This window comes from Cherax quadricarinatus, chromosome 24 (assembly GCF_038502225.1).
Source record: "Cherax quadricarinatus isolate ZL_2023a chromosome 24, ASM3850222v1, whole genome shotgun sequence".
NCBI classification, from domain to species: Eukaryota; Metazoa; Arthropoda; class Malacostraca; order Decapoda; family Parastacidae; genus Cherax; species Cherax quadricarinatus.
In genome coordinates this window covers 14,397,857-14,425,619 of record NC_091315.1, presented here as the reverse complement: position 1 = coordinate 14,425,619, position 27,763 = coordinate 14,397,857, and the positions used below count along the sequence as shown (strand labels likewise).

The window sequence follows — 27,763 nt, the reverse complement described above, 5'->3', positions numbered from 1 at the left end:
GGTAGCAACAGGCAGTTGCTCATAGTGTTTGTGAATTCGGTCACTTGTGGGTCCTGGTCGTATAGTATGTTTATGTTGAAATCACCTGTTAGTAGCAAGTGGTCTTTATTTATGTGTGCATCAGTAATCATGTTTTCTAGTTTTTCACTAAATTGGTAAATGTTTGACTGTGGTACTCTGTAGATGTTTATAACTGGGAGGGGCTTTTGCAGGTCTTTTGATTTAAATTTGGCTATGATATATTCTCCATGTTCATACCTTGTGCAAGATTTTTTGATACATTCGAGTTGATTTGAGTAGTATATTGGGATTGGCAGAGAGTATGCATAGTTCCTTTGTATAAAGGCAAAGGGGACAAAAGAGAGTGCAAAAATTATAGGGGGATAAGTCTGTTGAGTATACCTGGTAAAGTGTATGGTAGAGTTATTATTGAAAGAATTAAGAGTAAGATGAAGAATAGGATAGCAGATGAACAAGGAGGCTTTAGGAAAGGTAGGGGGTGTGTGGACCAGGTGTTTACAGTGAAACATGTAAGTGAACAGTATTTAGATAAGGCTAAAGAGGTTTTTGTGACATTTATGGATTTGGAAAAGGCTTATGACAGGGTGGATAGGGGGGCAAAGTGGCAGATGTTGCAGGTGTATGGTGTAGGAGTTAGGTCACTGAAAGCAGTAAAGAGCTTTTACGAGGATAGTGATAATGTATGAGTGAGGTGAAAGTGTTGACTGATGATAAAAGTATTTTAGTTTTGGGGATTTTTTCTTTCTTTTTGGGTCACCCTGCCTATAGGTGGGACACAGCTGACTTGTTGAAAAAAAAAAAAAAAAAAAAAAAGAGTGAGGCTCAAGTTAGAGTATCTAGGAAAGAGGGAGATTATTTCCCAGTAAAAGTAGGCCTTAGACAAGGATGTGTGATGTCACCGTGGTTGTTTAATATATTTATAGATGGGGTTGTAAGAGAAGTAAATGCGAGGGTCTTGGCAAGAGGCGTGGAGTTAAAAGATAAAGAATCACACAAAGTGGGAGTTGTCACAGCTGCTCTTTGCTGATGACACTGTGCTCTTGGGAGATTCTGAAGAGAAGTTGCAGAGGTTGGTGGATGAATTTGGTGGGGTATGCAAAAGAAGAAAATTAAAAGTGAATACAGGAAAGAGTAAGGTTATGAGGATAACAAAAAGACTAGGTGATGAAAGATTGGATATCAGATTGGAGGGAGAGAGTATGGAGGAGGTGAATGTATTCAGATATTTGGGAGTGGACGTGTCAGCGGATGGGTCTATGAAAGATGAGGTGAATCATAGAATTGATGAGGGGAAAAGGGTGAGCGGTGCACTTAGGAGTCTGTCGAGACAACGAACTTTGTCCTTGGAGGCAAAGAGGGGAATGTATGAGAGTATAGTTTTACCAACGCTCTTATATGGGTGTGAAGCATGGGTGATGAATGCTGCAGTGAGGAGAAGGCTGGAGGCAGTGGAGATGTCATGTCTGAGGGCAATGTGTGGTGTGAATATAATGCAGAGAATTCGTAGTTTGGAAGTTAGGAGGTGTGGGATTAGCAAAACTGTTGTCCAGAGGGCTGAGGAAGGGTTGTTGAGGTGGTTCGGACATGTAGAGAGAATGGAGCGAAACAGAATGACTTCAAGAGTGTATCAGTCTGTAGTGGAAGGAAGGCGAGGTAGGGGTTGGCCTAGGAAAGGTTGGAGGGAGGGCGTAAAGGGGGTTTTGTGTGCGAGGGGCTTGGACTTCCAGCAGGCATGCGTGAGCGTGTTTGATAGGAGTGAATTGAGACAAATGGTTTTTAATACTTGACGTGCTGTTGGAGTGTGAGCAAAGTAACATTTATTAGGGATTCAGGGAAACCAGCAGGCCGGATTTGAGTCCTTTAGATGGGAAGTACAGTGCCTGCACTCTGAAGGAGGGGTGTTAATGTTGCAGTTTAAAAACTGTAGTGTAAAGAAGCACCCTTCTGGCAAGACAGTGATGGAGTGAATGATGGTGAAAGTTTTTCTTTTTTCGGGCCACCCTGCCTTGGTTGGAATCGGCCAGTGTGTTAATAAAAAAAAAAAAATTGCTGTTCCTCCCCCTTGGTCTGTTCTACAGTTGTGCATGGCCATGTAGCCAGGAATGGTATAGACATCTGTAATATCAGGCTTATGCCAGGTTTCTGTGAGTGTTATGATTAATATATTGGAATGAAGGGAATTGAGTAATGCTGTGAGGTCATCATAATGTTTGCTGTATACTAATTACAGTTGTTGTTTGATTCGTTTAATTCATTTAGTAAGAAGTTTACATCAGGATCTATGCCTGTAGTCATAAGATGAGAGTGACTCTACAAACTAGATTTTCTGAGTAAAATATTATAAGATTTGTACTGAATCTACAACTAGACTTAGGAATAAGATTCTGCAATTATTCTAAAATTTGCAAAAATATAAAAGAACTACTGATTATTATAGAATAGATAATTCAGTTGTACACTTAAGCATCTTAATTATTTTAACAAATGTGAGTTTATGAACTATGGTAGATATTTACAGCTAAAGTAAAGGAGCTAGTGAATATAATAATAAAAGAATGAATTAAAAACAAAAACAGTAGCACCTGAGATAGTCAATAGCACCTGGAGTATTTTAATCAATGTGACTATATGGACAAGAGGGAAAAAAACATTATAACACCTGAAAGAAGCCATTTAATTGTTATTAAAACTAGGATTATAGCAATTACTGAATAAAGGGCAGTACAATGTATTGGTATAAAGAGAATTATTTCAAGAGAAATACAAAAAGGGACTAAATTAAGTAGTGGTAAACAACCTTTAAAGGATAGATAGTCACTATGATATAAAATTAATCTGAGAGTAGGATTTGAATTATAGCATAAAGTTTGAGCAATTAATATCACAAAAGGAATTATTATTTGAGGTAGTTGATACTAGCTAGTAAAAGATGGTACAAGGAATTGCACAGTAGTGTAGGAACATACACTAGTTAGTTATTTGTAATTTGGGAGAAAAGGGAAAATTTGGTAAGATTATAAGAGAATTATAACAGTGCTTTAACCCTTTCAGGGTTTCGGACATACTAGTACGGCTTATGCACCAGGGTTTTTGACATACTAGTACAGCTTACGCACCAGGGTTTTTGACGTACTAGTACGCCTAAATTCTAGCGCCCTCAAATCAAGTGAGAGAAAGCTGGTAGGCCTACATATGAAAGAATAGGTCTATGTGGTCAGTGTGTGCAGTATAAAAAAAATCCTGCAGCACACAGTGCGTAATGAGAAAAAAAAAATTTGAACGTGTTTTTGGATTAAAACAGCAACTCTGCACTGTATTTTCGTATGGTATTTATTGCTGTATTCTAGTTTTCCTGGTCTCATTTTATAGAATGGAAGACATATTACAGAAATTGAGATGATTTTGACTGGTTTTACAATGAAAAGTAACTTGAAATTGAGCTCAAAGTAGCAGAAATGTTCGATTTTTACCAAAGTTCAAAAGTAAACAAATCATGCTAAGCGTCCAATACATGTCAACTGGTGAGTCTAATATTCTTTCACAAGTGCGCTGATATTATTTATACCATTTCTACACTAATGCAGTAGTCTGCATAACAGTAAATCTTCTATTTTTTGTGAGAATAAAAATTCAAAGTGGAAAGCAAAAGAATGTAAGACGGGCGTGGGGATGTGACTAATGAAGAGAGGAAATGTTATTTTAGTGCCAGGAATGTCTTTGTTTATTCTGGACCCTATTTGGAAATTGGCATCTTTTGAAATTTGTGTGAAATTGGCAAAATTGCTAAATTCTGACCACTGTATTGGATAGTTGAAAACGGTAAATGGGTGGTTTCTTGTACTCATTCGAGAGAAAAAATGGAGTAGTTATGATTTTTGTTGACTAGTACACTGGAATTGGCCGAAAATAGGGCTCAAAGTGGGTAAAATCTCCAATGCATAAACATCGTCGAGACCACTAACTTCGCGAGAGCATAATTCCTTAAGTTTTTCATCAAATTTCATACTTTTGGTGTTATTATGATTGGGAAAAGATTCTCTATCTTTTCATAAGAAAAATAATTGGGGGGGGGGAATTAAGCAACCCTGAGAAGAAGTCTGGGAGAGGGCCTGGGGGCCCTGAAAGGGTTAAGTGGGAATAACTGGTAATACAGATATTATTAAATAGTAAGTATCTTATTAACAAATAATAAATTGTGAATGGGAAATCTGGGAAGATAACACAAAATGGGACACATGGGATGAGGTAGCAAATACTATCTGGGAGGTGATAGTACAGGGATTAGTTCAATAATGGCATAGTAACATATACTTATGTAGTACAAAGATTTGGTCACTAATATCAGTCAGACTCTGTAATGTTTGCGTCATGAAGGAAGTTTGCTAGTTCATTTTCATTTGTAATATAGTTCACACGGCCTACATTTGTTTTTCTTACTAGAATTTGTCCATCACGTACAAAGCACTGGTGAATTTTATCATTATTCTCACATTTCAGTTTTCTCACTCTGTACAGGAGGTTCTGTCATTTTCTTGCGAGACACTTATTTATGTATATATCTTTCTTTGCTTTAACAGATGAACTTAGATCCTTTTTTTCTGTCTTGTGTGTGAAATCTAAGCATAACACTTTCTCCCTTGGTTCCCTAGTAACCGTGATTCTTTTATTTCCAACACTAGCACACTAACATGTGGGTGGTCTTGTATGATCTGAAGAGTTGTAGCTTTGCAGTTGGTATGGTTTAATTCACTAGGAAAGAGTGGACTGTTAATCACTACTGCAGCGGCTAGCTTATCTTGCTCTGCTTTATCATCTTGGTAAGCAAAATATTTGTTCAATTGGGTATCCATGTTGATTTTCCAGTCCTTGATGGCATCTTCAACCTTCATGTTTAGGGAAGTTATTTGATTTGTGTGGCTGGCTATGACTGCTTGGAGGGTCTTGCCAAAATCAGTCATGCCAGTTGATGTTAACTGTTGCTCAAGGCTGTTGATCTTATCCTCAGGGTGAAGTAACTTAGATTCATCGTTTATTATTGTTGTGCAAGGAGTCATATTTTCAGTACAAAGATTCAAGTTATCCGCCGTTAGGGTGGTGATGTATTTCTTTAGTGTCAGGATCATTAGTCATACCTGGGAGCGTATCAGATGGGATAAATCCTATGAAGGCAGTAGAGGTAGAGAGGGAGTCAGTCACGGTTGGTGTTGTAGTTGAGTCGCCTTGGTTGGTGGGCGAGGGGGAGTCAGCCATGTTTGTTGTTGGTGATGCATTGCTCTGGGTGGTGAGGGGGTGGCTGGGGCACCGGCGACCTGCTGAGTCATCTAATGGAATAATCGATTTCTAGGTGCTGCCTTGCTGTTCTTAGTGCTGTTTCTTCTATGATTTGGTCTCATAGTAGTACAGGAGTTGCTGTAGTTAGATGTAGAAACTAAATTAGTTAAGAGCTTGGAGCAGGTAGTCGTCCGGCAGCGGGGCAGTGCTTAAAGTCTGTGGGGCAGTCTTCGATTCAATCGGTAATTTCTCGGTTTGTATATCACTGTTGTTTATCTTGGGTCATGCTGGGTTCTACATGCATTAGTGCAGTTATGATTGCAATTAGGTCATCACTGAAGCATTGATGGGCTCTGGCTGGTGAAAAAAATGACAGAGCTTGGTGCCTCTGCTGCCACTGCCATGTCTTCAATAAAGGTAAGTGTGATGTTATTATTGTTTTATTCTTCATGTATCATTGTTTTCTGTGTAGGTAAATGTATATTTCATGTAGAAAACATATTTTTAATACTTTTGGGTGTCTGAAACGGATTAATTGGATTTCCATTATTTCTTATGGGGAAAATTAATTCGGAATAAGTCAGATTCGGGATAAGTCACTCTCTGGAACGGATTAATTACATAATCCGGGGGTCCACTGTACTTCTTACCGCGAGGCATCGTGAACAAGGACTACTAAGATGGTGTTCCCACAATGCACCACTGAGTCCCCAATTTTTTTTGTACTGGTAGGAGAAAGCCTACCAGCTTTCTCCTACTTGATTTGCAGCTGCTAGAATTTACACGTACTAATACATCAGAAACATTGGATTGCAAGACGTATATATATGGCCGAAACAGTCAAAGGGTTAAAAATAAATGTTGCAAAGGTGACATTACAACAATATCAAAGATGGTTGACACAAACTCACTACCATTATAGTATGCTCCTCACTTAGCAACAAATTCATTTACTGACGTGGTCTTAGGAGCGGAACCTCGTCATTAAGTGAGGAGAGGCTGTATTTACAAAACAATATTGGTAGTCTATGTCAGAGCAATGAGTGACTTGTAGTTACTCAGGACAAGTACAACCTTCAACCCAACATCATAATGATGAATACCTGAATACTATATCATTTCAAACACCTTTTTCATATATTTTGGTTAAAATACATTCAAAAGACACTGGGGTATTAATCTGTGCATAGTTATTTAGTACATACCTCACCTTATGGCCAATAATATAGTAGCTAACAATATTATTTATCCTAAATGTATTTTTTTTTTCAATTGAGAGCTGAAATGTAAATTTTTCCATTTTATTTTTTGGCATTAGTCTTGTCAAAAAACACTGCCAGATATGGGGCTTTACTAATGACATTATGCTAACAAATTATAATTGTTGCTATTTATACAGAAGAGCCCTGTTTGTATGTCTCTAAGGTTCGTGACCCCCAAACGATTAGCAAAAATAGCTATAATATACAGTTATATATAATAGTTATATATAATATATAGTTATAGCTATAATATAGTATAATAAGTGCTCAATATAGCTAGGCATAAAAATAAGATCAAGTAAATAAAAACACAGTACATACAATACTTACCTTAAAATACTGTGCCGGTCGTCACTCTCCTTATGCAAATGTTGTAAGAAAACTGCAATAATGACAGAAAAGTGGCAAAAGCACCGAACATAATGAACAATGGCTCAACTGAAAGCCAACAAAATGTGGAACAACAAAAAGAGAGTGCTGAATACGCAGGGCCCTCCTGTACAATAAATGTACAGTACAGATTTGTGTGAATACAGATATTAAAAGTTTATTAAATTTAAATACCTTACCTAGCTGTTATTATGGTAGGGTTTGGCGAAGTGGAACGCTGCTCGCTGTTGCTACGAGCCCGGGAGAGTATGACTGGAGTGGTTGTCCCTACACCAGTATTTTGAGAGTTTTCTCCATCTACCCCATCTCCATCCACTGTTCGTCCAGGTGGACGCCCCGCATCTCCAGAGAATATGGCATTCCTGGTTCCCTCGCTGAGTCTAAGTACACCACCTGTGCTTCCACTACCACTGTAGCCTCCCCTCTTCTCCCAGTCATCATGGTAACGTACTCCACCCCGCTTTTCCCAGTTGTGAGGGTGTGGATGGTCATACTGGCTGTAGTTACTAGATCCACCCTTATAGTCATGGGGTGGCTTACCTAACACTTGAATCACAGGTGCACGCATATTGTCAGGTAGGAAAGATTCAAATTCCCGATCAGGCTGAAAAGAGAAGTAACAGTACCATGATACATCTTGTACAAAAATAGGGATGAACAATTTTATGGAAAACATTTTTAGAGCCATCATTAGGGCAATATACAAGTACTGAACAATATATTAAAATATTTTACTATCATTTCTGAATTATGTCATGCAATGTGATCATCTTAATCTATACATCTTTGATAAGTAAACTTGCTACCAAGTAACAGTGAAATGATTGACAACCCAAACCTCTTACCGGGACGTGAAACCCAGATGTGATGAAATAATCGTGAATTTGGCCCAAATTCACTCTTGAAGCAGGCTGAAATATATTACCAGTATTCACTGCTTTTGTAGTGTGGTGGTTCATAGGAACTGTACTTGCCTGTTGTGATGCTAGGCCAGGCTTTCGCATACTGGCAAGGACTTTGGGTTGTCAATCTTTGAAAAGGGAAAAAATACAAACTGTATTGAAGTCCTTGTAATGTTAAGACAAAATTTTCAGTAAAAGTCAAATATATTTTTGAATATTGAAGTCATATCAATGTACACCAGTCTTGATTAAAAATTTTATACAATTGCCCAGAAAATTATGTTGCTTTCATGTAGACAATCAATAAAATTAAATTATGTTTTAGCTGCAGGTATAATACTGTATTTAAAAACTATTACTGTACAATGAATGAGCACTGTATTAATATTGGAAGACCTGCTGACAATATGTTAAGTAAAAGGACACAAATACAACTAATGTGGCATTTGTGTCCTTTTACTTAACCCTTTGAGGGTTTTCGTCGTACTAGTACGTCTTACGCGTAGGGGTTTTTGACGTACTAGTACTCATAAATTCTAGCGACCTCAAATCTAGTGGGAGAAAGCTGGTAGGCCTTCATATGAAAGAATGGGTCTATGTGGTCAGTGTGCACAGTCTAAAAAAAATCCTGCAGCACACGGTGCATAATGAGAAAAAAAAACTTTTTCCATTTTTTTTTTAATAAATCAGCGACTTTGCAGTGTATTTTCGTATAGTATTTATTGTTGTATTCTAGTTTTCTTGGTCTCATTTTATAGAATGGAAGACATATTACTGAAATTGAGATGATTTTGACTGGTTTTACAATGAAAGGTGCCTTGAAATTGAGCTCAAAGTAGCAGAAATGTTCGATTTTTACCAAACTTCAAAAGTAAACAAATCGTGCCAAGCGTGCAATACACGTCAACTGGTGAGTCTAATATTCTTTCACAAGTGCACCAATAATATTTATACCATTTTTTACACTAATGCAGTAGTCTGCATAACAGTAAATCTTATATTTTTTGTGAGAATAAAAATTCAAAGTGGAAAGCAAAAGAATATAAGAGGGGCCTTGAGACGTGACTAATGACTAGAGGAAATGTCATTTTAGTGCCAGGAATATCTTTCTTGTTTATTCTGGACCCTATTCCGAAATTGGCATCTTTTGAAATTTGTGTGAAATTGGCAAAATTGCTAAATTCTGACCACTGTACTGGATAGTTGAATTTATAAATGGGTGGTTTCTTGCACCCATTCGATAGAAAAAATGGAGTTCTAGCGAAATATTCATGTTTTTTGTCGACTAGTACAGTGAAATTGGCCGAAAATGGGGCTCAAAGTGGGCAAAATCGCCGATCCGTAAACATTGCCGAGACCGCTAACTTTGCGAGAGCATAATTCCGTAAGTTTTCTATCAAATTTCAAACTTTTGGTGTCGTTATGATCGGGAAAAGATTCTCTATCTTTTCATAAGAGAAAATAATTTTTTTTTTTTTTAAATTTGGCCGACCCTGAGAACGAGTTTCGGAGAGGGCCTCTCGACCCTCAAAGGGTTAACAAATGAATGAGCATATACAGCAATTGGGCCTAGTTGTAGGCGATAAGGACTTTGTCAATACTACACAGTACAGGTCGACCATCACAAATCCAGCAGTCAGTCATCCGGTTCCATCAGTTATCCAGCACTAACTCTGGCTAGTATAATTTCAAATTTCCAGGGTTGCAACACCAACCTGTGCAACTGTTTGGTTGTGCTACTTGCTGCATAAGTCATTCCAATTTCTTTTTCTCCATTTATTGTTGTAATCTGCTTACTTTTAACCCTAGCTATGGTTCCAACAAATTAAAGAAATGCTTCTCGCTGTGTAAAGCACATACAGTGGTCCTTCATTTATCGTCATTAATCCGTTCCTGGAAGTGTGACGATTATCGAAATAGACGATTTTCGAATCAATTTTCCCCATAAGAAATAATGTAAATACAGTAGGGCCCCACTTATACGGCGGGTTAGGTTCCAGGCTGTCGCCGGAAAGCAGACATCGCCGGAAGGCAGAACGCCTTTTTTTCCCATTTATAAATGCACATAAATGCCAGACAACAAGTTTACACTAAATTATATTAGGTTAGTAATAGAACTCGGCATTAAAAACACACAAAGTAAAATACATTCACAGTAAATTCATTACTTATCTTAAAGTATTTGTAATCTTAATGTAGGGAGAGAGGTGAGTAGTACTTATTTGTAGGAAGTCAGGTGCAGGTAGCCCAGGTGTAGGTAGCCCTGGCTCCCCGTCTCATACGTACTTAATATACGATATTTAAAACATCCCAGAGAGGTAAAATACACATACAGAACACTCATTATTTACCTTAAAAGATGTGTAGTCTTAATATAGGAAGAGAGGCGAGTAGTATTTATTTGTAGGAAGTCAGTGTAGGTAGCCGGGCTACCTACTGGCTACCTACACTGTGGCCCAGAGCCATATTAACATCGACATACCTTGTTCATTGAATTTAATCATTTCTAACAACTACCTTTAGATGCCATCATAAACGAAGGGAGAAGTAATGAATAATTCATGCCGAAAATTGTAAACAAAAGCGGAGTGGGGGAGTGGCTGGGCCAAACGCAGATTCATACACGTTTTCTCCGATGGCTGAACAGAGAAAACGTAATGTTGTCCCTCCACCCGGCTACCACACAGCTCCACAAGTATTATTATCAGAGCACACATAAAATATGCAATAACTGCCAGACAACAAGTTTACACTAACTTATACATGTATTAAGTTAGCAATAGAAATAGGCATTAAAAACACAATAAAAGGTAAGATACACACAGAGTACACTTATTACTTACCTTAAAATATTAATATTAATGTGTGAGAGGTGAGTGGCAGGGTGTTTATTGAATAAAATCAGAATGGCACACCATCATCCTCTAACTTGGCACTTAAAGCAAGAGGCTTACGACTTCTCTTTTTATCACAGCTAAGCTTAGACACCATCGTCAGTGACAGCCAACTAGTTAATGAAAGAGTGAACGAGAGAGAGAACGAGATACAGAGTTGAGACAATGTAAGAACACAAACTGAACAGGTAGTGGACGATCACTTGGTCAGGCGAAATAAATGCGTATTAACCCTTTCAGGGTCCGTCCCGTAGATCTATGGCTTTTCGGTGAGTGTCCAAACCGTAGATCTATGCCAAAATTCTAGCGCCGTCAAATTTAGCGCGAAAGCGCTCATAGGCCTACACGTGAGAGAATGAGTCTGTGCCGTGGGTGTGCGCCATAAACAAAAAATCTAGGCGCCTGCATAGCATTGTGGGAACGCCGGCTCATTCACCCTTGTTCACCATGCCTCGTCGCAAGTCAGCTCTCACTCCCCGGAAAATTGGGACTCTCCTCTTCCTGTCTGATAGTTCTGACACTGATGGAAGTGGAAATGAAGACAAATTCTACGGCTTTGATAAGTTAGTGACCGAAAATAATGACCAGGATATCGATAATAGTGCAGAAAACCCCGACGATCCTCGACCTTCTACCTCTGGTGTGGGCACTCGTGATTCACGGTTGGGTGTTCCTAAACGTAAGAGAAAACTAATATTTTCCCGTGGCCAGGCCTCTGACTTCAGTAATGACGATGATTCTGACGTGGATTGTGATTTTATTGTGCTCGACGATCATTCGAGTAGTGATAGTGAGGAAACATATTCACCAGTGAAGCATCGGTATGTTCACCGCCGCATGCGCTCGGGTAGTGTACCCTATGCTGTGCCCAGGGGACGGAGTACATCCCGTGGCCCTACACCCGTTTTAGGTAGTGATAGTGAGGATGATGTGGCTACACTTGGCATGGATGGGCCACAGGCATCAGTGGATGGTGTTAGTGGTGCTGGTGGTGGTAGTGGCACCGCCATGCGTGACTCACTGTGCCACGCGGGGACCCACGCTGCTGACTCGTCAGTTCAAGAACAAAGCGGAGCGTCACCCACCAGCCCGCCACAACCACAACCACCCATACAACCAGCCTATGATGTCCAGTATCCACCAGCAAACCGTATCTGGGATAGGCAGCAAAATCCCAATTTTGTTCCCAGCCCTCACCACTTTAATGACTCTCAAAGTGGAATTCTACCTACCTGTCCCCTTGGAACCACAGCCAATGAACTGGAATTCTTTGAATTATTCTTTGACCAGCCATTGATGGAAATTATTGCCAGGGAAAGTAATAAGTAGTATTTTCAGTACACCATGGCAAATACGATCTTATCACCACAGTCAAGACTACACAGGTGGAAAGAGACGACTATTGCAGAAATGTATTTGCTTTTTGCAACAATAATGCTTATGCCTCACATCTATAAGCATAATATAAAAGCATACTGGTCCACAGATCGGCTAATTTGTACCCCATCCTTCAGTGAAATAATACCAGTGAACAGGTTTATCTTACTGTTACGTATGTTGCACTTCTCTGACAAAACCAGGCCTGACAGAAGTGACAGGTTATACAAGATTAGAAATGTTTTCATGTATCTCAAACAAAAGTTCAGGATATACTTTTATCCATTCAAGAATCTTGTAATTGACGAGTCTTTGATTTTGTTCAAAGGTAGACTGTCATTCAAGCAGTATATACCGAGCAAGAGGAACCGCTTTGGTATAAAATTGTTTGTACTCTGTGATTGTGACAGTGGCCTGGTGTTGGATATTGTTGTATACACGGGTAGTAAAACATTGAAAGATACCAAGATGTTATTGGGTATCTCAGGTGACGTAGTGAGAAACATGATGGCACCTTATCTTGGTAAGGGCCATACATTATATACCGATAACTGGTACACAAGCCCATTACTCAGTGATTTCATGCGAGTGAACAAGACAGATGTGTGTGGCACAGTGCGTTCTAATCGTAAACATATGCCCAGGCTCAACGCAGGTGTTCGTGGTGATGACGTGCAGGTGTTTACTGCCAATGACATCATGGCATTACGGTGGCATGACAAACGAGATGTCACATTGTTGACAACCATTCACCGTAATGAAATGCAAGACAGTGGCAAAGTTGATCGAGTGACTAATGAACGTATTCGAAAACCAGTGACAGTGATTGATTATACACAAAACATGCGCTTGGTTGACAAGTGTGACATGCAGATTGGTTTTGTTGACTGTGTTCGTAAGAGTTACAAGTGGTACATGAAACTTTTCTTCCATCTCATGGACATTTCAATGCTGAATGCATATAATATGTACCAAATAAAGACTGGTAACAGACCACCGTATGGTGAATTTTGTTTGTCTGTTGTCAGACAACTCATAATGAAGTACCAGGTAACAACACCTTCAATACAACATGGTCCTCGAATTCATCACAATATACCCAAGCGTTTCAGGAGAGAAGGTGATCATTTCATAATACAGCTTCCTTCAACTCAAAACAAATTTGCTCAGAAGAGATGCATTGTCTGTGCACAAACAAAACGACGGCAACAAAGACGCAAAGACACTCGGTTTATGTGTGAGGAATGTAAGGTGCCTCTGTGCATGGTGCCTTGTTTCAAGGAGTTCCACAAGCTCCAGCAGTTCTAAAACCATGTCCAGTGATTGTAAATATGTAAATATATGATAGAACATTAGTATTATACAATATTTGTGCATGTTTATTGTAATAAACAACAGTGGTAAACAATAATATGATAATAACTTTAGTGCGGTTATTGTGTTCAATACAGTGAGTATATATATATATCAATTATATACAGTATTGGTCTCTCAGGCCCCAAATGTTAGTAGGAATAGAAAAAAATTGGAAAAGAAAAGTAAAAACAACTAAAACAACAAAATAATATAATACGCGTATGTGGAATTCGTCGATGTTGCCGCCACCACATCATTTTCTATAAACTTCTTGGCACTGTATCTCGGTAAGTAATGATCAGATTCTAATTTTTTTTGTTTTATTACCTTCACAAAAATATGCTCTTTAATTCTGTAAGAAAAAATAATTTTTTTTTTTTTTCAAAATTTCTTGGACACTGGTGCGTGACTTCAGATTTTGGCCTTGGACCCTGAAAGGGTTAATATGTGTCTACTTTTAGTTCATTCACGTATGTTTGTAAGAGTTTGTAAAACATTTACCTCAATATTTTTTTATTATAATAATAATTACCTCACAATACAAATACTCTTACATTGTGTACAAGTTGTACAAGTTAGTTCAGAATAAACAAACAGCAACACACCAGTTTTAGAGTGAATGAAGATAATAATAATAATAATAATAATAATAATAATAATAATAATAATAATAATAATAATAATAATAATAATAATAATAATAATAATAATAATAATAATAATAATTATTATTATTATTAATAATTAATAATATTATATTATTATTATAATAAAAAGCACTAAACCCACAAGGGTCGTGAATTGCTATATACAGTGGACCCCGGTTAACGATATTTTTTCATTCCAGAAGTATGTTCAGGTGCCAGTACTGACCGAATTTGTTCCCATAAGGAATATTGTGAAGTAGATTAGTCCATTTCAGACCCCCAAACATACACGGACAAACACACTTACATAATTGGTCGCATTGGGAGGTGATTGTTATGCGGGGGTCCACTGTACCTGGAGTTTACCTGGAGAGAGTTCCGGGGGTCAACGCCCCCGCGGCCCGGTCTGTGACCAAGCCTCCTGGTGGATCAGAGCCTGATCAACCAGGCTGCTGCTGCTGGCTGCACGAAAACCAACATACGAGCAACAGCCCGGCTGGTCAGGAACTGACTTTAGGTGCTTGTCCAGTGCCAGCTTGAAGACTGCCAGGGGTCTGTTGGTAATCCCCCTTATGTATGCTGGGAGGCAGTTGAACAGTCTCGGGCCCCTGACACTTATTGTATGGTCTCTTAACGTGCTAGTGACACCCCTGCTTTTCATTGGGGGGATGTTGCATTGTCTGCCAAGTCTTTTGCTTTCGTAGTGAGTGATTTTCGTGTGCAAGTTCGGTACTAGTCCCTCTAGGATTTTCCAGGTGTATATAATCATGTATCTCTCCCACCTGCGTTCCAGGGAATACAGGTTTAGGAACCTCAAGCGCTCCCAGTAATTGAGGTGTTTTATCTCCGTTATGTGCGCCGTGAACGTTCTCTGTACATTTTCTAGGTCAGCAATTTCACCTGCCTTGAAAGGTGCTGTTAGTGTGCAGCAATATTCCAGCCTAGATAGAACAAGTGACCTGAAGAGTGTCATCATGGGCTTGGCCTCCCTAGTTTTGAAGGTTCTCATTATCCATCCTGTCATTTTTCTAGCAGATGCGATTGATACAATGTTATGGTCCTTGAAGGTGAGATCCTCCGACATGATCACTCCCAGGTCTTTGACATTGGTGTTTCGCTCTATTTTGTGGCCAGAATTTGTTTTGTACTCAGATGAAGATTTAATTTCCTCGTGTTTACCATATCTGAGTAATTGAAATTTCTCATCGTTGAACTTCATATTGTTTTCTGCAGCCCACTGAAAGATTCGGTTGATGTCCGCTTAGAGCCTTGCAGTGTCTGCAATGGAAGACACTGTCATGCAGATTCGGGTATCATCTGCAAAGGAAGACACGGTGCTGTGGCTGACATCCTTGTCTATGTCGGATATGAGGATGAGGAACAAGATGGGAGCGAGTACTGTGCCTTGTGGAACAGAGCTTTTCACCGTAGCTGCCTCGGACTTTACTCTGTTGACGACTACTCTATGTGTTCTGTTAGTGAGGAAATTATAGATCCATCGACCGATTTTTCCTCTTATTCCTTTAGCACGCATTTTGTGCGCTAAAGGGATACCAAAAGAATATTTTTCTACAGTTACCCCCCAGTGTTTGACTAGAGAAAACGTTATTCTTCCGACACTACCTACACAGCTGCTTTGTAAACAAATCTCATATTTACATCAATTTTTATTCTGTGAGTGTATGTATCATGTTTATATGCTATGTAATGGGTTTCATATATAATTTTGAGGAAAATATCATAGATGGATTAATGAAAATGCCTATATTGATGTAAAATAAGACATTTAGTGTGCCCAAGAGTGATTATTATTACGTAGAATTGGCGTCATGAGTATAGAGACTCTTAGCGATTTTAATGTGTACCTGCACACCAGCACAGTGTGTAAGTATATTTAGGTACAGGTACACATAAGTATAATTATCAGAGCATGTATAATATATGCAGTAACTTTAAAACACGGCAATTGTAAACAAACTGGGTGGGGGCGCCGTATTTGAAAGACTGCTTGCCGTATAGCAAATTTTGGTCATAATTTGACATCGCCATAGTGGAACGCTGTAAGGCGAAACGCCGTAAAGCAGGGCCTTACTGTACAATTAATCCGTTAATGACACCCTGAAGTATTAAAACAAAAAATTTTTTTTACATGAAATATAGATGTAGTATTTATTTATTTATTTATTTAGTAATTTTAGCATACATACTGATGTACAAAAAAATACAGGTAAGAGCAGCATGCCAAAGCCACTTATATGCATAGCATTATGGGCTGGCTTAAAATTAACTTAAGATTAACTAAGCAAAGATGTAATCAGTGATAAAACATTATTGTAAACAGATAACTATAAAGCACAAATGAGTATTACAAAGACAAGTCATATGGTTGCTTGCATTGCTGTACATTCAGTCGAATGGAGTATTCTGTTAGGTAGTGTATTTAAAAAAATAACAGTTAGATTGGGTCCTAGGTTTAACATTTGTGTGATATAATTGTGAATAACATATAGGATATACAATTTATAAGGTTCAGTTATTCAGTATTTATTTGGTTTTGAATGAGTAAGTGATCTTTGAGAAGAGACTTGAATTTATAAACAGGTAGTGTTTCTTTTATATTTACAGGTAATGAATTCCAGATTTTAGGGCCTTTTATGTGCATTGAGTTTTTGCATAGCGTGAGATGGACACGAGGAACATCAAAGAGTGATCTGTGCCTTGTGTTATGGTCATGTGTTCTGTTGAGGTTGGCAAGGAGATGTTTGAGGGGAGGGTTAATATCAGAGTTAAGTGTTCTATGTATGTAATAGGTGCAGTAATAAGTATGGATGTTTTGTATGGTGAGTAGGTTGAGTGTTTTGAATATTGGTGGAGTGTGCTGCCTGTAGTGAGAATTTGTTATCATTCTAACTGCAGCCTTTTGTTGGGTAATTAGTGGTCTGAGATGGTTAATTGTTGTTGAGCCCCATGCACAAATTCCATAGGTGAGATAGGGGTAAATAAGAGAGTGATAAAGGGCCAGGAGGGCTGACTGTGGAACATAGTACCGTATCTTCGATAGTATGCCTACAGTCTTGGAAATTTTCTTAGAAATTTGTTGTATATGTGTATGAAATTTGAGTCTATTATCAAGGAGGATTCCTAAGAATTTTCCCTCTGTTAGCTTTGTGATAGGTGATCTGTTTATCGTTATGTTAAGAGGTACATCTGTAGCTCTGTTACCAAACTGAATGAAGTAGGTTTTGTCAATGTTTAGTGTTTGTTAGTCCTCATCCAGGTAGATATTTTCTGTAATTCGGTGTTTACAGTATTGGCTAGCGTGACTGCGCTCGGATGAGAGAAGACGTATGTAGTGTCATCTGCAAAAAGTGTGGGTTTGAGTAATTATGAAGCATTTGGTAGGTCATTTATGTATAGGAGAAAGAGAAGAGGGCCAAGGACACTTCCCTGTGGGACACCAACTGTAATTGGTTGAGTGGAAGAGCTTGCCCCATTTGCGTTCACATATTGGCTTCTGTTGCTGAGGAATGACTTGAGGTAGTTGAAGGAGTGCCCTCTAATACCATAGTGTGACAATTTTACGTGGGGCAAGTCATGGTCAACTGTATCAAAAGCTTTACGTAAGTCAATGAAGATCCCCAGTGGGACTTCTTTTTTCTCTATTGCAGTGTATATATGTTCTAGCATGTGTACAATAGCATCATTAGTATTTTTATTAGGCCTGAATCCAAATTGGCAGGGGTTGAGAATGTTTTGGGAGATGAGGTAGGAGTAGATTCGTTTATGAATTAATTTTTCGAAGATTTTTGAGTGAGGGTGTAAATTGGATATTGGCCTATAGTTATTCAACTCTGTTTGGTCTCCTCCTTTATGGATCGGGGTGACCCTTGCTATTTTGAGAGCTGTAGGGAAGGTGGAGGATTCAATGGATTTGTTAAAGAGTGTTGCAATGATTGGTGATAGTACTTGTGACACTTTTTTGTATATAAAGGGTGGTAAGGTATTTAAATCTCCTGCCTTGTTTTTTAGTGTGTTGATAATAAGGGAGACTTCGTATGGGTTAGTAGGAGCTAGGAACAGTGTGTTCGGGTAGTTGCCAGTGAGGTAGTCATTTGGTGGGGTATCTGAGCTTGGGATTTTATTGGCAAGGTTTTGTCCTATAGTGGAGAAGAAATCATTGAGTCTGTTTGCTGTTTCTGTTGGTGGGAGTTGGGGGTTCATCTGATTTTGCTAATTTTATTTCGCTATTTCGTGATATCTTTTTTGTTCCCAGAATTTCTGATAGGGTCTTCCAGGTCTTTTTTATATCACCTCATAAGTTGGATAATCTGTTCTCATAATACAGTTTTTTTGCCTTTCTTATCAGGCTGGTTAGGATTGACGAGTAACGTTTTGTTTGGTCTCTGGTTATGTGACCCATTCTGTACTGTTTTTCATATCAGTGTTTTGTATTTATGGATTTGAGAATGCTGGGTGTTAGCCAGGGACTGTTCAGTCTCTTAGCTGTCATCTGTTTAGTTTTTTTTAGGGCAGTGCTTGTTATAGAGGTATTGGGTCATTTTTAGAAAATTATTAAAACATTCGTCAATATCTGTATAGATTTCTAGCTCAGTGTGCCAGTCAATGTTTGCTACTGCTGTTGTGAAGTTATTAATGGCTGCCTCATTGTGAAGTCTGAAGGTGACTTTAGTAGTGTCTTGGGGTATTTTACCAAGAGTTGTTATGAAGAAAGTAGGGTAGTGGTCTGTGGTATTATCTGTAATTATGCCTGATTTTAAAGGGGATATGGTGTTGGTCCAGATGTGGTCAAGTAGGGAAACACTAGTCTCTGTAACTCTTGTAGGTTTTGTTACTGTTGGTAGCAACATGCAGTTACTCATTGTGTTTGTGAATTCAGTAACGTGTGGGTCCTGGTCTTGCAGGAGATTTATATTGAAGTCACCTGAGAGTAGTAAGTGATCTTTGTTCATGCATACATCAGTTATCATACTTCCTAGGTTTTGACTAAATTGGCTAATGTTTGATTGTGGAACTCTGAAGATGTTTATCACTGTGAGAGGTTTTTGTAGGTATTTGGATTTGAATTTAGCTATTATATATTCCCCATGTTCATCCCTTGTGCAAGCATTAGTGATACATTCTAGTTGGTCTGAGTAGTATATAGCTGTGCCACCCCCTTGTTGGTCTGGCCTACAGTTGTGTATGGCTGTGTAACCAGGAATGGCAGACATCTGTAGTATCAGGCTTTAGCCAGGTTTCAGTTAGTGTAATGATGGACATATTGGCATGCAAGGAATTTAGTAATGCTAGGAGGTCATCGTAATGCTTGCTTAAAGATCTGATATTGTAGTTAAAGATAGTTATGTTGTTGTTGGCTCTGAGAAGTGCCTTTGATTGTTCTGCTGTGTAGTAGTTACAGTAACTGTTTGAACCATTTAAGTCATTAAATAAGAGGTTGGTATCAGGATCAGTGCTTGTAATCATAAGATTTGTAGTGAATCTATAGTTAGAATTAAGTATAAAACAAAGTAACTATTCTAAAGCTAAAAAAATAGCACCTGAATTATTTAACAAATGTAAAAATAATGAGCTAAGGTAGTTTTTTAAAGCTAAAATAAAGGACACAATATAAAAGGGACTAAAATAATTTGTGGTGAACAAATAAAGTGATGATCAAATAATGGAGCTTGGGAATATGATAGTGGGTAGTACTTTAAAGGTAATTCTTTAAAGTTAGAATTATAATATAAAATTATAATATAAAAGGGACTAATATAAGTTGTGGTGAACAATAAAGTGGTAATCAAATAATTGCACTAAGGTCTAATATAATGACTTTTGTGGAGTCTATGTTTTGAGCTAGAATGAGCTATAGTACAACTAGATTTAATCTAATAATATAACAATACAAATTAAAAATAGCACCAGTCTCTCACTAGTAATTGCAGTAGGGTCTAATATAATGAATTTGGTATTGACTATAGTACAACTGAGTTTAATCTAATAATATAAAAAAGGCACAAGACTCTCAATTGTAATTGCACTAAGGTGTTATATAAGTTGTTTACAAGAATTAGAGTATAACTAGATTTAAATTGACAAGATAAAATATACAAGTTAAGGTAGCAAAAGAATAAAAAAAAAGTAGAATCTTAGAGTAGGAATTATAATATAAACTTATAATATAAAAATACAAATTGAAATGGTACTTGCAATTGCACTAGAGTCTGGTATAGGTTTTTGACAAGATCAGGAGTATAACTAGATTTAAATTGACAAAATATAATTCACAATTAAAATACCAAAAGAATAATAGTAAAAAATAACAAGGGTAATGTCTTGGTTATAATATGATAATAAGATGGTAGACAGGTACACAGGTACAAAGGATAATATAAAGGTTGGAGTTGAATATACAAACTTGAAAATTTGGCAACAAAATGTTATGGGAAGTATAAAATAATGTTTAATGTACAAAAGTAAAATTGACTGGTAGTAAATATGGTGTTTAATAAAATTTTAGTAAGTAATAATGATTACAAAAAAGTGAAAAAGTAATGTTTATTTCATTCAATATTGCACTGGTAGTTATACTAGAGGTTATATGGCAGCACAAGGTAATTAAGAGTACTCTAAGATAGTAAATGTGGTATTAAAACAGGTAAAGGTAATTAGACAAGTAATGGTTATTAAATGTCAAAAATGTTAAGAGTAAATTGAAATTATAGTAAAAATGATAATTATTAATTTTAGTAAGTAATATCAATTGATAGTATTTAAAAAAAATATGAGGTAGTAATATGGACAGAGAAAGTATCAATTCAGCTAATGTTTAAGCAAACAAAAGTAAATAAGAAAATTACATAAGGTGACTTATGCTTACTAGTAAAATCACAAAATGAGGTAGTTGATTATTTAATTACTAAGAGATTGTACAATGAAATTTGAACAATAATGGAGCAAAACATACACTACACTACGTAGGCTTTTAGGTTGGACATTGTTTAGTTATTCTCTGTAAGATTAGTATCCCTGAGAAATCGTGATAGATCATTCTCGTTCGTTATTGTGTACAGTTGACCTACATTTGTTTTCCTAACAAGAATTTTCCCATCTCGTGTGAAGCATTGGTGTATTGTGTCATTATTCTCCCGCTTAAGTTTTCTGACTCTATACAGGAGGTTCTGACGTTTTTTGGTAAGACACTCGTTTATGTATACCTCTTTCTTTACTTTAATAGATGCAATAATTAAGTCTTTTTTCCTGTCATGTGAGTGGAATTTAAGCATAACACTTTTTCTACCATGGGATCCTAGTAACCTGGCTTCTTTTATTTCTGACTCTGGTACAATAACACTTGTTTGGTCCTTTATGATCTGCAGAGTAATTTCTTTACTGTTTGTTTGGTTCATATCACTGGGAAAAAGTGGACTGTTAACTATTACTGCGTCCGATAGTTTATCTTGCTCAGTTTTATCTTCTTGGAGAGCAAAGTAGTCACTGAACTGGTTATCAAAGTTGTTCTTCCATTCTTTTACTGCTTCTTCAACCTTTGTATTAAGAGATATTCTTTGTTGGGTATGGCTATCTATGACTGCTTGGATGGTCTTGTCACAGTTAGTCATTCCTGGTGTTGATAACTTTTGTTCAAGACTGAGGATTTTGTTCTCGAGTTGTGTCATCCTGGTGTCTTGTTTTGCTAGCGTCTCAATACAATGGGACATGATGAATGAAACATTAACAGCATAACACTTACCTTTATTGGCAATTCTTCTTAGTGTATGGAAGACTGGAGGAGGAGAGAGATTGGATTAGTTACTGTTTGGAAGGGAAATCCCCTTCCATCAACACCTCAGGTACTACCAAGTCCTTTTCTGTGGTTACTTCTCTTCTCTGTTTCTTAATGCCACTAGGACCAGCTAGAGTCACTGGAGTCCTGTCTCGCAAAAAAAAACTGTCCAGAGAGCTCCGTTTCTGGCGTCTTTTTAAAACTTCCCTAAAATGGGCCAAGACTCTGTCACTGTACAAGTTGCCGATATGGCTTGCAACATCCTTCTCAGGGTGATGTTTCTCCATAAATCTTTCCGTCCTACCCCACATTTCAAAAATCTCCTTAATTTCTGAAGAAGGCACCTTCCGTCTCTCTTCCTCCTCTACAGTAAGATTCTGAGCTGCGATCTGTTGCTGTTCCTGCTGAAGCTCTTGCAGCTCCTCAGTGGTTAGCTCTTCATTGTGGTCCTCCACCAACTCTTCCACATCCTCCAAACTCACATCCAACCCCATGGAACTCCCCAATGCCACATTAGAGTTCACAACTGACATAGGCTCATCAGGGTCAGCCACAAACCCTTCAAAATCCCTCTTGTGGACACAATCTGGCCACAATTTTCTCCAAGCAGAGTATGAAGTCCTGGTAGTCACTCCCTCCCAAGCCTTACCTATAAGGCTTATGCAATGGAGGCTACTGAAGTGTTTTTTCCAAAAATCTCTTAGGGTCAATTGAGTGTCTGAGGTCACATTAAAGCACCTTTGAAACACTGCTTTGGTGTAGAGTTTTTTAAAGTTTGAAATGACCTGCTGGTCCATGGGCTGGAGGAGAGGAGTTGTATTTGGGGGCAAGAACTTTACTGTGATGAACCCAAACTCCTGCAGAATTGGGTCATCCAAGTTTGGAGGATGAGCAGGTGCATTGTCCATTACTAGGAGGCACCTGAGATCCAATTTCTTTTCCAGGAGGTAATTCTTCACACTAGGGCCAAACACTTCATTGAACCACTCGACGAAAATTTCCCTCATGACCCATGCCTTATTATTAGATCTCCAAAACACACATAACTTACTCTTCATAACATTGGTTTTCCTGAACACTCTGGGATTTTCAGAATGGTACACTAGTAATGGCTTCACTTTGAAATCCCCACTAGCATTAGCACAGAACATGAGCATCAGCCTATCTTTCATAGGCTTGTGTCCTTGCAGTCCCTTTTCCTCCTGAGTAATGTAGGTCCTCTTTGACGTTTTCTTCCAAAAGAGGCCTGTTTCGTCACAACTGAACACAGTTCAGGCTTCAGTCCTTCAGCCTCTATGTATTCCTTGAATTCACTTACAAATTTTGTAGCTGCAATTTTGTCTGAACTGGCAGCCTCACCATGCCTTATCACACTGTGTATGCCACTACGGTTCTTAAATCTCTCAAACCAACCTTTAAATTCACAAATATCAGTACTCGTTGCAGGCAATTTCTTTACCAGATCGTCATACAACTGCCTAGCCTTTTCACAAATAATCGACGTCATAAAACTATCTCCTGCTAATTGTTTCTCGTTTATCCACACCAATAATAACTTCCCAACATCTTCGAGTACTGGTGATCTCATTTTTGTCAGCATATTTACCCCCTTTGCAACAACAGCTTCCTTGATTTCCTTTTTCTTGGCCACGATGGAAAATATGGTTTTATGGGATTTGTTTACATCCTGGCCAGTTCGGCCACACGTACGCCACTTTCATATTGTTCAATGATGTTTTTCTTAAATACAATCGTATTTCTCACCTTCTTTACCAAAGGCTTGGCACTAGGAGCTTTCTTTGGAGCCATGGTAGCTTATTTAGCAGTTGCAAGCACTAAAATGAATGGATTATGAAATATTTCGTATGAACAAGTGAAGGGACCGTCACTCACTGGTAAACAATGGCACACTGGCTGGGAAGGAGGCCGAGGCGGCTCAGAGCCATGAGTGCGCGTCCAGGACGAACGACGACTAGCGAGTCAACCGACCATTTGCGAGCCAATGTTTGGATGAAAATAACGCAACGATTTCCAAAAAGGACGACTATCAAGCCTGACGATTATCGAGGGACCACTGAGCATACACAGTACATTGTCCATAAAAGATAAGGTGGCTTTGAAGCCACTGTCGGTTGCTATGAGCTCAGTCTTGTGATGTAGGGGAATATGCTTTATTACACTAATACAGTGGACCCTCGACCAGCGATGGCATCGATTAACGATAAATCTGACTAGCGATACATTTTATCACAAAAATTTTGCCTCGATTAGCGCTAAAAAACTCGACCAACACTATTCCTTCTGTCTGAGACACGCCCACTTCTGGCCAGTGTTTACAAGCCAGCCAGCCACCGTGGTCGCTTCCAAGCATACAATCGGAACATTTCACATTATCACAGTCTTTTTAGTGATTGCACCTGCAAAATAAGTCACCATGGGCCCCAAGAAAGCTTCTAGTGCCAACCCTACAGCAAAAAGGGTGAGAATTACTATGGATATGAAGAAAGAGATCATTGCTAAGTATGAAAGTGGAGTGCATGTCTCCGAGCTGGCCAGGCTGTACACAAAACCCCAATCAACCATCGCTACTATTGTGGCCAAGAAAATGGCAATCAAGGAAGCTGTTCTTGCCAAAGGTGCAACTATGTTTTCGAAACTGAGATCGCAAGTGATAGAAGATGTTGAGAGACTGTTATTGGTATGGATAAACGAAAAACAGATAGCAGGAGATAGCATCTCTCAAGCGATCATATGTGAAAAGGCTAGGAAGTTGCATGGCGATTTAATTAGAAAAATGCCAGCAACTAGTGGTGATGTGAGTGAATTTAAGGCCAGCAAAGGTTGGTTTGAGAGATTTAAGAATCGTAGTGGCATACATAGTGTGATAAGGCATGGTGAGGCTGCCAGTTTGGACCAAAAAGCAGCTGAAAAATATATGCAGGAATTCAAGGAGTACATAGACAGTGAAGGACTGAAACCTGAACAAGTGTTTAATGGTGACACTGACAATGTTGTGAAACACTTTAGGAATGTCATAAAGGAACGGGAGGTACAGGCCTCTATGGGCAGATATGTTGTGCGACAGAGGTCCAGTGACTCAAGCTGGTCCTAGTGGCATTAAAAGAAGAAGGGAAGTAACCCCGATAAAGGACTTGCCACCTCAAGTCCTAATGGAAGGGGATTCCCCTTCTAAACACTAAGACCATCAACACACTCCCCTCTTCCCATCCCATCAATCATCACCAGATCTTCAATAAAGGCAAGTGTCATGTAACTGTGCATGTCTTCTTCAGTTTGTGTGTATTAAAATTAATATTTCACGTGTTAAAATTTTTTTTTTTCAATACTTTTGGGGAAAATTAACTTGACTAACGATTATTTTGACTAACGATGAGCTCTCAGGAATGGATTAATAGCGTTAGTCGAGGGTCCACTGTATCAACACTACTACTTCTTTACCTATCACAATTCATCCAATATGACACAATAAACAATATACAGTGGACTCTCGACCAACAATTTTAATCCATTCCAGAGAGCTTGTCCTTAGCCAAATTTATCATTAGCTGAATTAATTTTCCCCATAAGAAATAATGGAAATCCAATTAATGCATTCCAGACAGCCAAAAGTATTAAATTTTTTTTTTTTTTTTTTACATGAAATATACATTTCCCTACAAAGAAAACAATGAGACGTGCACAATAAATACATAAATAATAAAATGACACTTACCTTCATTGAAGAGTGCTGATGAGTGATGAGACACTGGTTTTCTTGAACACACTGGGATTTTCAGAGTGATACATGAGTAAAGGCTTCACTTTGCAATCCCAACTAGCATTACAACAAAACATGAGTGTTAGCCTGTCTTTCATAGGCTTGTGTCCTGGGAGTGCCTTTTCCTCCTGAGTAATGTAGGTCCTGTTTGGCATTTTCCTCCAGAACAGGCCTGTTTCGTCACAATTGAACACTTGTTGGGGTTGGAATTTTTCAGCTTTGCCATGCCTTATCACACTGTGTATGCCACTACTATTCTTAAATCCCTCAAACCAACCTTTGCTGGCCTTAAATTCACCAATATGAGCACTAGTTACAGGCATTTTTTCCTGTTCGCCTGGGTGTTAGTCAACTAGTGTGGGTCGCATCCTGGTGAACAAGATTAAGGGCCCCAATGGAAATAAGTTAGTAACTCACAAAACTGTAATGACACGACTGCAAACAAACCATACCATGGGTGGGGGTTTGATCCCGCAGTCAGAGTCTCAAAACTCCAGACCGTCGCGTTAGCCACTAGGCCAGCTAACTTCAATAAGATTCATGCAACTAGGTATATTTCTACACCATAGGAAGGTTAGCATAGGCACCACAGTGACCACAAATGCAACTTTTTACAGACAAATCTCCCGCTAGCATGGCCGTGATGAACTCTAGCTCAAGTCCCCTCAAAGCCATCAACATGACTCAAGAAATCGTGATGACATGATTGCAAACAAATCATAACACGGGAGGGGTTTGATCCCGCGGTCTGGAGTTTTGAGACTCTGACCGCGGGATCAATCCCCACCCGTGTTATGGTAAGTTAGACAGTCCTCGATGAGGCACTGACTTTCTTGGGTTATCCTGGGTGGCTAACCCTTTGGGGTTAATTGTTTCTCAGTAATTGTTTCTCGTTAAGCCACATCAACAACACACACTCCACATCTTCGAGTAGTCCAGCTGATGGTGGTGCAGCAGCAGCTGACGGTGATGCAGCAGCAGTTGACCGTGGTGCAGCAGCAGCTGACGGTGGTGCAGCAGCAGATGACCGTGGTACAGCAGCAGATGACCGTGGTGCAGCAGCAGATGACCGTGGTGCAGCAGCAGATGACCGTGGTGCAGCAGCAGATGACCGTGGTTCAGCAGCAGATGACCGTGGTGCAGCAGCAGATGACCGTGGTTCAGCAGCAGATGACCGTGGTACAGCAGCAGATGACCGTGGTACAGCAGCAGATGACCGTGGTACAGCAGCAGATGACCGTGGTGCAGCAGCAGCTGACGGTGGTACAACAGCAGATGACAGTGGTACAGCACCAGCAGACGGTGGTACAACAGCAGATGACGGTGGTACAGAAGCAGCTGACGGTGGTACAGCAGCAGCTGACGGTGGTACAGCAGCAGCTGACGGTGGTACAGCAGCAGCTGACGGTGGTACAGCAGCAGCTGACGGTGGTACAGCAGCAGCTGACGGTGGTACAGCAGCAGCTGACGGTGGTACAGCAGCAGCTGACGGTGGTACAGCAGCAGCTGACGGTGGTACAGCAGCAGCTGACGGTGGTACAGCAGCAGCTGACGGTGGTACAGCAGCAGCTGACGGTGGTACAGCAGCAGCTGACGGTGGTACAGCAGCAGCTGACGGTGGTACAGCAGCAGCTGACGGTGGTACAGCAGCAGCTGACGGTGGTACAGCAGCAGCTGACGGTGGTACAGCAGCAGCTGACGGTGGTACAGCAGCAGCTGACGGTGGTACAGCAGCAGCTGACGGTGGTACAGCAGCAGCTGACGGTGGTACAGCAGCAGCTGACGGTGGTACAGCAGCAGCTGACGGTGGTACAGCAGCAGCTGACGGTGGTACAGCAGCAGCTGACGGTGGTACAGCAGCAGCTGATGGTGGTACAGCAGCAGCTGATGGTGGTACAGCAGCAGCTGATGGTGGTACAGCAGCAGCTGACGGTGGTACAGCAGCAGCTGATGGTGGTACAGCAGCAGCTGATGGTGGTACAGCAGCAGCTGAATGTGGTACAGCAGCAGCTGATGGTGGTGCAGCAACAGCTGATGGTGGTGCAGCAACAGCTGACCATGGTAAGACAGTATGCC

The 27,763-nt window shown here is 39.4% G+C and overlaps 1 protein-coding gene across 3 annotated transcripts in view; it reads right to left on the bottom strand.

The window, feature by feature from the left end:
- Window positions 1–27,763, bottom strand: part of LOC128690812 (nonsense-mediated mRNA decay factor SMG9) — a 213,738-nt gene that overhangs the window by 143,854 nt on the left and 42,121 nt on the right. For 2 of the 3 annotated variants that reach the window (XM_070088201.1, XM_070088202.1), the window contains exons 2-3: window positions 7,790–7,974; window positions 7,124–7,548 (exon numbers count right to left, since the gene is read on the bottom strand). In XM_070088201.1, coding sequence (XP_069944302.1) covers window positions 7,124–7,548; window positions 7,790–7,948 — 584 coding nt within the window. In that variant the 5' untranslated portion in view covers window positions 7,949–7,974. The remainder of the gene's footprint in view (window positions 1–7,123; window positions 7,549–7,789; window positions 7,975–27,763) is intronic. The other variant, XM_070088203.1, reaches the window with a different exon arrangement.